We start from the raw sequence: 12297 nt of genomic DNA on the forward strand, positions 1-12297 counted from the left end.
TACCACTGAGCAAGATAATGTGAGAAACATTGAGAAAAAAAGGCCTAAAGTCAACAGAACGGATTAAAAGTTAAGAGACTTAGATGAGAAGGACGAAAAGGATGTCGGATCAGAAAGTTAAAATCACCACGTATGAACTAAAGCTTGCACTAGAGGCCTGCGCAAACAGAATTAACAGGACTGAAATCGAAGCAGGGGTTTATTTATTAATTTTCACAGCTACTACATATTGAGGGCTACTGAATGTCAGGAAGAAAACGAGGCAACAGAAATTGATTTTGCGGGGCACCTGGGTGGCTCAGTGGGTAAAAGCCCCTGCCTTCAGTTCAGGTCATGATCCCAGGGTCCAGGGATCGAGCCCCACATTGGGCTCTCTGCTCAGTGGAGAGTCTGCTTCCTTCTTTCTCTCTCTGCCTGCTTCTCTGTCTACTTGTGATCTCTGTCAAATAAATAAATAAAATATTTAGGAAGAAAAAGAAATTGATTTTGGCAAGCACGCACAGAAATGGACAAGGCCACGTACTGCTCGTGGGATCTAAGCTGGTGGCATCTTTCTGGAAGCCACTTTGGCAGTATGTATCATGACAGCTTTAAAAATGCATATTTTAACCTGAGCTTATAGTCTGAGGCAATAATCTCATATCTATGACAATATAAAGAAATAGGAGTCCATCACAGGATTTCAATTAGAAATATATTTATATGGATATAGCTAATCATATTATATATATTAAAATGTTCATTAGAAACAAATGAAATATACCCAGAATTATCAACTGAACATTAAAAGCTCCAAACAATGGAGCACTAGGCAACCATTAATAAATAAATAGAAACAATTTTAAGAACACAGAAAAATTCACAATCCAATGCCAAGAATGCAGGGTAAATATATACAGAATGAGTTCAAACAGAGTTCTTGTCTTTGGAGTTTGGGAATTGGGTGTTATATTTATGTTTTGGGGCATTTGATCAATTTTCTTCAATAAGCACAATCTTTTTTTTTTTTTTTAAGATTTTATTTTTAAATAATCTTTACAACCAGCATGGGGCTTAAAGCTATAACCCTAAGATCAGGAGTCATATGCGCCTAACTTCTGAGCCAGCCAGGTGCTCCAATAAGCACATTCTTTATTTCAGATTATTAAAGTAATAAGTACTACAAAACAAAAGCAAACTAAATTTTTAATACTTTCCCACATTACAGTTTATTTCTAACTGATTCCAAATACAGTTCTCATACCCTAGAATTACCCATCCTGCTCTGACTATAATAAAGGATTCACGCGAGTTGATATTTTTGCTCAAAACATGCTCAAGTTTTATATTCTTGCCTCACCATTCCAGATTTCTAAAACAAAGTACATTTGGGTTTTTTTCCCCCCTCTATAGATTTTCTAAACCCATTGCTATTTTCCTTTATCACTGGGGAAGCAGAAGAATAAAAAATTTATCGAAAAGATCCAACAATTCACTATTCATTCTCCTCTTACCGTAGAAGGGTACGGCATTCAGAAACAACCTTCCATCAAAAACAAAGTTGGTAGTGAAAGTTTTCCAGTAAAACAATATGAAGATTATGGTGGTAATTTCATAGGTAATCACACATTTCCAACTTGTCATATTGTATGGTTTAAATATGTGAATTTAGTTATATGTCACTTTTTTCTCAGTAAACATGCTAAATAAAAAATATCAATAGAAGTTTAATACTGAAATGGGAGTAAAAGGTCTGGGAGGTAGACAATCACATACATACACACAGAATAAAAAAAGAGAACCAGTCCTTAATGGTTCAGCAAGTTTATTTACAAACACAGTGGAACAGAAAGGCTTACTAGTTCCTGGAGAAAATTTCTGGTATACAAACCATGATGATTCTGTATTAATGAAAAGAAGCAGCTTTCTATTGGGCATTGCTTAGTGATCATTCTGGTGAAGAAAATAGAGATCCCCTCACCAAGCAACTAAAATGTTACATATGCTAAAAAAATTTTTTTTCAAAAGCACAATATTACATAGATGAAAAGAAGGACACAGAAAGCAAATTTGCGGGTAGATTTTAGTGAAATTTCTATACGGTTCTGCATTATTTAGTATACATAAACAGAGCAATCACAATTATATATTTATATTAACTATTTCAAATAATGTTTCAGAACTTTAAAAAAAAACAATAAAATAACCCTCTTCGAGACACCACTAGAAAGTCAAACCTGATCATCATCAGCGTCAAAAATATTTCATTCTTATTTTTCCCTTGTGCTTTTAAGATGTTGAATTCAAAAAGTAAATCCTGCACTTTCTGTCCCCCCAACACACAAAATCACTTTCTTATAAATAAACAACAAAAATACAGGTGCTACCAAGACTATAATGCTCTGATGTAATCTAAAGAGGCAAAAAATTAAAAAAAAAAAAAAAGTGTTATCCTTTAAAAAAAAAAAGAACAAAAAAGACATACAACACATATTTATAGATCTACATCAGCAGCAAACACCTCTTCTTCTATCTGCAACAGTGCTTTCGTATGGAGGCTTACATCACATGGCGGTTGGCCGTCCAGCTGATCAAGCAAGGAGAAAAAAAGAAAAATACTTAGGATAGAGAAATAGTTGGATATCACCACCCGGGGTGTAGCAGTCATCACTCAGAGATGGCCCCGTGAGGTAAAAAGAGTGACCTTGTACTCACTTAGGATAAAGCTGGGCAAACAAATCACAGCCTTGGTTCTAAAATCATTTCTTTGCAAAAATTAAGTAAAAATAAACTGCTGACATAGAAATAAGTTACACCCAACTCTCTATTATTTGTACTGGAGGAGGCAAAGGCATGGGCAATTTCCCCCTGAATATTCCAAAAATCAGTTCTATTTGGCCTGGGAATTTGATTCAAAAGAGAAAAGCGCACACACATACACACACTCCCGCCGTTGGATGCCCAGCCTTGCCGCTCTCCAACCTCAGTGGTCACATCCAGAAAAGAACTGGACGCCGGGGAGAGAAGGTTCCCATCCCGCTGACAGATAAAAGAGAGTTGACTGGGCTGAAACCGTTTTCAAAGCACTCTTCACATAAAGGGCCATATAAATACCTCAGAGTTCAAAAGCAAATGGTTTGCTGATACCACTTGTAACACCCTTTCACAATAAGGAAGAAACACATGTTACCACCATCAAGCTTCAAAGTATCAACAGCAGTAATGGTTGTCTTTACGTGGCTAGAAACGATAGGCAACACATTGGAGCTATCCTAGGTTTTATAACACACAAACGAAAACATGCTTAGACACAGATGAGCATGTCAAGTTTTTGAAAAACTCAGTTTTCCCAAAAGTGACACCGAAACACCATATAATCAGAATTCGTGTTCTCCTTTTAAAAATATTAATCATACTAACACAGGCTTATAGAGTAGCAAAGCACAAGCTGTTCTCCACTCCCTCTGTCAGACCACGGTGTTTCAAGTTGGTCATGTTCTAAATCACAGAAGCAAAGCCCACTGTGAAGCGACAGAAATCTGCTGATAATGAGGGACTGATTCCTAGCCACGAACCAGAGTACAGTCTACACAGAAGGGTCATTTTTAACTGTCTGTATAAGTTTATTGATAGCCTCACATCATTAGAAGTTCCTCCACACGCAGAGCAGACAGCAGAGGAGGCCGTCCTGACTCAGGCACGCGTCCCTCTCCAGCCCCTCAGCCCCTCAAGCCTCCCGAGAGTGGCTGGAGTCTGGAGCCCTGACCCATTCACCATACCCACTTTGAAAGGGCTGGGGGTGGGGGTGGTGGTGACACACGAAGCTTCCTAAAGCCTAGAATTCTAAGGCAGGGAGCCGGAGGGGGACACAGCTGCAGGTTCAGGGAAATGCATGGGAGCCCGTGGCCTCCTTAAAAGATAAGAAATTTTCTCCCTGATTTGCTCTCTTACATTTGAATCTGAGATAGCAGTCGTTGCAGTAGAGCTGGTGGTTTCTGATTCGGACTTCAGCTCCTGAAGAGGAGCCTCCGAGGTCACACGAACAGGCCACACACTGAGGGACAAGAAAGAACAACCACAGTCAGTTTGTGAACTCCGGTGGCACTCCCAGCAGGGGGGAGAAATTGAGCAGAATGCAGCTTCTAAGCTCTTAGATATGTTTCAGCAAAGGAAAAAAAAAGAAAGAAAGAAAAGAAAAAAAAAAAGGAAAAGCCCCAAAGATAATTAGTAGATTAAAATCAAGCCTGCCAGAGGAGACATTAAAGAATTCATAAGTCTAATTTTAAGAGCCAAAATGATCATTCTAAATATACCGAAAGAGTAAAATTGATCTGCTGATTGGCTTGAAAGAACTGAGTCTTCATTTCTTGCAGCAGAATGTGAGAGGGTAAGGCATCACGGGGAAGAACTAGAGAATGAATGAGGAGTGGGGTTCTGGCACTGTCCGCTGAGGTGGGCAATGTCCAGTGGCCCACGGCCCCCGCCTGGTGAGTGTTTGCACACGGCACCTGCACTTCCAGGCTGTGTATTTTGGTTCCACATGCTCAAACACTGGTTATTTGGACTGGTTCTGTTCTGCCCGGGAACTGCTCAAGGCAGCGATACGCAAGCTCAAACAAGCTGTGCTCTGCAGGACTCCAGAGATAAGAACCAGGGTCTCTTTCTAGCCCAGTGCAAGTTCTAGAATCACATAGAGAGGTGTCTCTAAAGACAAAATAAAGTAATTACAGGCTTAGTTCTTTTGTGCAAATCCCATAAGGTGTGGCAGGCTTTGCAATCGTAAAAATGTTTGGCGATGCTCTTCATTACATACTCTCTCTATCAAAGCTACGGTTCCGACACTCCCAATTGCACGTCCCCATGCCGTTAATAATGCTGGGAAATTATATTTCAAGCAGGCCTATGACAGCGTGTTAAAGAAAGGATTTATAAGCTGTAAATTTTACTCACAGAATCTTAACAGACTGAAGACCAGGAATGCATAGTGTCTCTAGATTTAATTTTTGTGACTAGGTTCAAGATTTGAGAACAGGCAATTTGCGATTCAAAGTGCAGCACAGACTGACAAAATGTAGCACCGAGTTTGTTAGTGGGACATTCACACCCAGCGCGCCAAGAAGCCATGCGCTCTCCAAGCAAAGCTTTGCGGACCTGCAGGCTGTTCATCTTGGTCTCACCTTAAAACAATGCAAATGATAACAAAGACCCAGGGACTCGATGATCATGGCAGCTCCTTTGCCCAGAATGTTATTACAGTAGGAGCACACGCGCTTCCCACTGACTGACCTAGACGCGGAACGAGAATGGAAGGGAGGCTTTCATCGGCGCAAATCAAGGTTACTTAAAATCACACTCTGGCATTGACATTAATTAATAATTACTTAGGGAAGCATAGATCTGTGGGAGGAAAACTATCACCAACCAATCAAAGCATGCTATGTTGTACCTCGAAAGAGCTCTGTGGTGGTTCAGAAACCCTTTACACCTACTCACGTAAATTAACAATTTCAGTGTAATTAGTCCATTCCCTAACTCCTGATGTTATTCTCCTGAGATCACATCTGTATTGAGCACAAGTCTTTCCCTCCTCTATAACCAGCCAGTTCGCCTGCCAAAGCCCGGCCCCACTCCTGTCACACCCGTCAGGACGCTAGGACAGCAGCCCCAGCTCCACCCAAAAGGCGCTACGTGCTTCTTCTACCATCCTAACCTTATTTTCCCATCCTCCTCTTCATTCACCTGCTCTTCTAGTGACACAGCAGGACCAGAGCTTTCCTGGGGGTTTCTCTGGCTTCCAGGATGGCCTCTGGGAGAAGATGACAAGTGGCTGGCAGCTATCATGGACACAAGTATGGAGGGTGTCTACTCTCCTTTGGATGCAAGTCTCTCCTGCAAGTCTTTCCAGGTGGGAAGGTAAAAGTCACTTAGTACCACTGCATCCCACAGTACTGGCCCAGGTTAGTGACAGTGAAAGTACAGAACTGCCAAGTACCTCACACAAGAGGGCAACCTCCAAGACAGAGACCTTTCCAGGGCAGAAAAGCCAACAGCCTGTGTCCCATTTGTCCTCCTACAGTGGAGCTCAGTAAACAAATGCACACTCTCTCCTCAGGCTCCCTCCTACTGGCGAGCCTTCATCTCTGCCCAACATTTACCACACATGTGTGCCCCTTCTTAGTTCAAATCCCATGATACACATTTTAGAGATCCTGGTACAAGCAACATTCTTTTAGATGGATATGTTTTCCTAACAAAATCCCTTGACAGCTAAAAAAAATTCCAGTACCTATCACTGTGTTTTTACTTTTCAGTATTTCACTTGCAAAATCCCATAAGCCAACAGCACTCCCTTCGGAAGAGAGCAGAAACACTGCTGAACATGGCTTCACCAAGCACTGACAGTCTGTAGAGAAGCTACCCAAACCTCAAACCCCAACACATGTTGAAATCTGGGCTTTACTCCATGTCAAAAGACAAGTTGAGTCAAGACCTAGAGCTATAACTCTTCCCCAGTTCCTGCTGCATATAACCTATAGAACTCAGCTGACCTCGTCCGAGCAGAATGTTGGCAAACTAGATTAAGAAGCCAGCAACGGTTTTGAAAATCAGAAACAAAACAAACAAACAAACAAACAAAAAGAGCAGTATCTAACTACTTAACATTTCTCTACCCAGCTTGTTAAAAGTTCCGCAGACAATGGAGCTTGATTATAATGCTTTCCTTTTCGACTCAGTTCCTATAAAACGAGTTTATACTACAGCCTCAATAAAAATAAAACATTTTACAATGCTGCTTTTATTCATAAATTGCAAATGCATTCACAAGCTACTGTGTATTTTTAAGCTTCCACACTGAGAATTATACGAGTATGTCTGCACTGACCACAAGCAAAAGCAAACGAGACAGGGGCAATGAGGTACATGTTTTAAAGGTCTCCCATGGCTTCACGAGACACCTATAAATGTTCTTGGGGTAGCATGGAAAAACATTATGAAGGCTTTAATAGAGTTTGGTAAAGGAGCACTGAATTTCATAGATTCCAAAAGGCTTGTTTTGGGTTTTCACTAGAAAATTTGGACAAGACTTTGGGGAAAATTTTAATGAAAAAAATCTCCCTGAGACTAAGGTGCTCACCTGTTGCGTAGCTGGGAGCTCGGTTGCGAAGTTGAAGGAGAATGGCTGCGTGGTGTGGGGGAAGGCGAAGTGGTGGTCTTCACAGACCCCACTGAAGGAGGGGGGATGCTGGAGGATGGGTTGCGCATGTAGGCCCGGTTTGAGGTGGACACCAGCTGAGGTGGGGGCCGACTGAAGTCTTGAACGGAGGAAGAAGCACGGACTCCTGAAGACTGATTGAGCCAAGGGGATGGTTTCCAAGAATTGGATCTTGGGGAATCCAGGTTATCTAGAGATTCACCTCTGAAACATGGAAAGAGTTAATTAAGATTATATAATACATTGAGCTAGAATCCATATATCATTAGAGTCCCTAAAACATCCATTTTATGTTTAGTTAAGTAGGTAGTAATCTAACAGTTACATTTAAAATTACCTTCAATAACTAAAGTTTCTTTTCACCAGAATCACGATGTTTCAATTAATCTTCATTTATGTTTACTTTTTTCACTTGGTGCTTAAAGAAAAAACACCGAAGTGGAAAAGACAATACTAAAAAAAAAAACTTTTTTAAATAAATTACTATAGAGACATACATTCCTTCTTTAAATCTTCAACAGATCAGATACATCAATCTTAATTTTTAAAACCCAACCAAAAAAAAAAAAAAAAACCCACCGCTTTAGACACTTACATATGTCAGGTATTAGACTAAACACTGTCACAAAATTTTTGACTCATTTAATCTTCACTATAGGCAGGTTTTTTTGGCGGGGGGGTTATCTCACATAAGTTAACTTGCCCATAAGAGAAAGAGCTAGTTAGTGGTAGAACTGGCTTTCAAACCAGTATCTCCCTGATTTCAGAATAATCCAGACCATTCCTACTGTGCAGTCCTCACTCTCACCCCAAATCCTGAATTTAATCAACTGTCTAATGTACATCTCATAGAAGCATTCATTAACCACTCCCCTTCAACTGAATATGCATTTAAAATAGAACTCGGGCACCTGGGTGGCTCAGTTAAGTGGATGACTCTGGGTTTCTGCTTAGGTTGTGATCTCAGGGTCCTGGGATGGAGCCTTGCATTGGGCTCCACAATCAGTGCAGAGTCTGCTTGGGATTCTCTCTCCCTCTCCCTCTATTCTCTCTCCCTGCTTTCTTCCGTTGTCTCTCTCTCTTTCTCAAATAAACAAATGAAAAAGATGCCCAAAAATCATTGAAAAATAAAATAGAGTTTAGCTCACAAACTGACTTAAATGTAACTTTCAGAAAGTTATATTTAATTGGGGATAATTTCAGATTTAAATATAACTTTCAGAAAATCTCTCTAAGTCAAGTGCTTACATCAATTCTGATCTACAGAGATTGACTCCAAATTATAAATGGTTTATTTTGTTATTACATTTAAAACTTGATCTTTTATCCCACGTTTGAAATATGTATTTTTTTTCTTTTTAAAATAACAGAAATACTACCTCATCTTGATGAGAAAGACCCAAACAATATAGAAGGGTATCTGAGGGAAGAATAAAATTTCCCTCCACCCTCACTTATCACAATTTACCTGCCCTAATTCCTGGAGGTGGCCACGGTTAACTTCGGGACTTTTTCTGTTTACACACAGATTTTCATACAGAGACCAGCTGACATGAGTAGAGCCACGTCTATATACACCTGTAATGTGTTCATGAGTTTAACACTCTTAAACAAATGGGATTACTCTACAATGCATACTCTGCATAACTGTTTTTTCCAGGTACGATGTTATCCTAGAGTTATTTTCATGTCAGTTCATGCGATGGATGGTACTTCAGAGCCCCCCAGGGAATCATCCTCCTGGCATTCCTGCCACTGTGCGCCCCCCTCCCACTGATTCTCTCTTGGCCATGTGACATGTTAGGCCAATGGAACATTAGCAAACATGATACAGATGGAGGTTTGAGAAACACTTGTCCATTAGGGCTTATTCGCCTGCAAGGTTTCCTCTTTGGATCCAGGTGCCATGTCCTGAGGCAGCCCGAGCAGCTGTGTGGAGAGGCCATGAGGAAGCAGAAGCTCCCGGCCAACAGCCCCTGATGAGCTCTCAGGGCAGCGTCAGCATCAGGGGTTCAGCAATTTATGGCTCACCTTCAGGAGATGTACAAATCGTAAGCTAAGGGCATTTTTAATTTTCAAACGGTCATAAAAACAACAACAAAGAATATGTGATAGAGACTGACATGGCCTACAAAGCCAAAATTATTTACTATCTGGTCCTTCATCCCCCCAAAAATTTTGTCAACCCCAGTTCAAAAGGACTGTAACTGTCCAAGGGACCCCACCAACATCATCCAAAGAGCTGTCCAGTCAATTTTGATACAAATTGTGATAAGGCAAAATATGAATACAACGATAAAAGAGGCATTGCCGTATCATCCACCACCTCAAAACTTAGTGGGCTGATCCGTGTGCTGCTCTTTATTAGGCAAGTGCTAAGTACTCGTATTAATAGATACTCTGCTTCTTTTCTTTTTTGCTATTGCCAATAATATTTAAGCATATATCCTTTGACATATCTCTGCATACTTATCCAAATCCATTCAGAATATAAAGTGTCAGGAACTAAACTGCTCACAGGGTATGGACATTAAAACTTTTGCTTAGTAAACACCGAAAAACTTTCCACTCAACTGGGGACAAGAACTCCTGTTTCTTTATACCACTGTCAATACTGGATTGAGTTAGTCAATCATTTAAATCTACAAATCTCATAACGAGACATGGGATTGTTATTTTAGGAGAAGTGCTGATTTTTTTTTATAAGATTTTATTTATTTATTTGACAGAGAGAGAGATTATAAGTAGGCAGAGAGAGGAGGAAGCAGGCTCTCCGTGGAGCAGAGAGCCCGATTCAGGACTCAATCCCAGGACCCTCAGACCATGACCTGAGCCGAAGGCAGAGGCTTTAACCCACTGAGCCACCCAGGCGCCCCAGAAGTGCTGATCTTTTAAATATTTACTGACTTAGTTCCTTTTTCTGTAAAGTCTTCTGCTCATATTGCCTATCTATATTTCTATAAAGTCATAAAACTTTATTTACTGATTTACAAAAGTTACTTGTACATTAGCCCTTTTGAACATGTTATAGATTTTCCTCAGTTTGTCACTCCTGAAAATACTAAATAAAAGTAGCTTTAGTACTCATTTACCCAAGATACATCTTTTAGAATATTCGTCTTCTCATCTCTAATTAATTTATATCTATATATTTTTCTTGAAGTTACAAAAATTGGGTTTCGTACTTATGAACACTATTATCTTGAATCCAATCAAACCATTATCTCATTATAAATAAAAAGAGGCTTAATTTTATTTTTCAAGGAAGGACATTCAAGTGCTTGAACTATACATCAGAGTTCCACATTCCACTCTGCAACCTATGGCCATGTGGTTTTGTCCAAGTGTATTCCGGACCTGAGCCACCATTTCTCCATATGGAAAAAGAGCATCACTACCCCTGCCTCCAAACATTGTCCCCAGAGCAAGTCAGATGATGGAGATTAGTAACAGGCATATCGTGGGGCACTTGATACGCACTGGGTAACATATGCCTGATGACATTCATTGTACTTTCCCCTCTCCGCTCAACCTCAGATAAGACAAGAAATTATGACATCTCTCCTGTCCAGGGTAACCAGCATGTCTAGAAATTAAACATCTGCTTCAGAGCACAGAAGAGGAAATAACTCCTAAAACGTCCCGCACCTTCTCATAATCCCAGGCAGACAAATCGGCTCTTTATTTACGCTGGAACTGCGCTGTCGGATCCAGCTGCTGTCATTGAGAAGAGATGTTCTCTTCCTCATTTCTTGAAGAATTTGTTGTCTCTCTAACTCTGCTTCCGATGGGCCTTGTTCCTTCTTGGAACTCCTCTGTGATGAGCTAGTGCTCCCAATTTGGTCTAAATATTTATTGCCTCCTAAATTAAAAACACATCAGAAGCTGTAGGATTAGCACTTGTTATTAAAGGCGGGTGGGGAGGGAAGGAATGTGGTTACATCTCCAAATACAATGTAGCAAAAGACGTGACATTGTACACATATGCTAACATCAGTTCTCAAGGAGACTGCTGCATGGGAACATAAAAGTAAAGTCTGCTATTCCTGGAAATGCCAGTACCACACCCAGAGGCACGCCACAGAACATGCTCCGGAAGACTTACGGAGGCCGCCCAAAAAGGAAACAACCAGCACTGACTTCAGCGCTATCAAGTTACAAAGTGCTCGTCTAGATATCGTTTCTCTTCCACTTGTCCCTTCCTTCCGAAATTAAATCAATCAAACACACACTCATCGAAAACTTGCTGTGACAATGTGTTCAAAAACCTACACTCCCCTTGGGGAGAGCAAGACATTTATGCCTGCATCTCCTGCCAACTCGAGTCTTCATGGTGTAAGTTCTAGAATAAGTGATGGCCGAATTGTAGGAATCAGATCACATTCAATCACTGAAATAGCTTTTGTGAAACTGAAAAATATCCAAGTAACCCACATGTTAACCAAGGACTATTATCAAGCATGTTGGTCCTTTCAGAAACTGACGAAGCTATAATTCGGATGTTGAATACATGCATGACAATTCAGTTAGGTTTTATCCTGAAGGCTTTGTCTCATTGGATTTGCGATTAATTTCTGGTTTGGGTAAGATTTCCATAATGTTGAGGTCTCTTCCCCCTTCGATTTGGATTAGAGAATTCCATCTAAGGATTTGTTTCCTTTCACTCTCCAGATTTACCACTATTGTTCGTTTTTCAAAATTCACGATGCATCTCTGCCTTAGTTCATCTTCCAGCAAGCAGTCAACAAGGCCAACGCTTTCTCACACCCACCTATATTTACCTGTGTGGGTGCCCACAGCTTATCAATTTGGTCATATTTTAAATGAAACATTTTCTACTTTAAAAGTGACTTATTGCCATAACCAACTTTTTCAATAACATATTTCTTAAGTTCACTGCCTTCTATCCAAGAGCTTAGGGTTAGTAGAGGGAAGAAAACACATACAGAGGATTGTAGAACTTAAAAGTTTGCTTTTAATGGTGGCTAGAGGCAAATTCACAGGGAAAAGAAACCCAGAAATTCAAACAAGTGAGACCAGAGCAACCAGATCTGAAAGCATCTCAATTGCCAACTGCAAAAGAGAAAGTTCTGGTTTTAGATAAG

At 40.4% G+C, this 12297-nt stretch overlaps 1 protein-coding gene across 13 annotated transcripts in view; it reads right to left on the reverse strand.

Annotated features, from left to right (window-relative positions):
• Positions 1 to 1787: 1787 nt before the first annotated feature.
• The window catches only part of LMO7 (LIM domain 7), a 209867-nt gene continuing 199357 nt past the window's right edge, over positions 1788 to 12297 (reverse strand). For 12 of the 13 annotated variants that reach the window (XM_045080630.1, XM_045080631.1, XM_045080629.1 and 9 more), the window contains 5 exons: positions 10841 to 11054; positions 7115 to 7396; positions 5157 to 5265; positions 3931 to 4033; positions 1788 to 2566 (listed from right to left, as the gene is read on the reverse strand). In XM_045080630.1, coding sequence (XP_044936565.1) covers positions 2544 to 2566; positions 3931 to 4033; positions 5157 to 5265; positions 7115 to 7396; positions 10841 to 11054 — 731 coding nt within the window. In that variant the 3' untranslated portion in view covers positions 1788 to 2543. The remainder of the gene's footprint in view (positions 2567 to 3930; positions 4034 to 5156; positions 5266 to 7114; positions 7397 to 10840; positions 11055 to 12297) is intronic. The other variant, XM_045080632.1, reaches the window with a different exon arrangement.

This window comes from Mustela putorius, unplaced genomic scaffold (genome assembly GCF_011764305.1).
Source record: "Mustela putorius furo isolate JIRA1106 unplaced genomic scaffold, ASM1176430v1.1 tig00000480_pilon_pilon_pilon, whole genome shotgun sequence".
In the NCBI taxonomy this organism is placed as follows: Eukaryota; Metazoa; Chordata; class Mammalia; order Carnivora; family Mustelidae; genus Mustela; species Mustela putorius.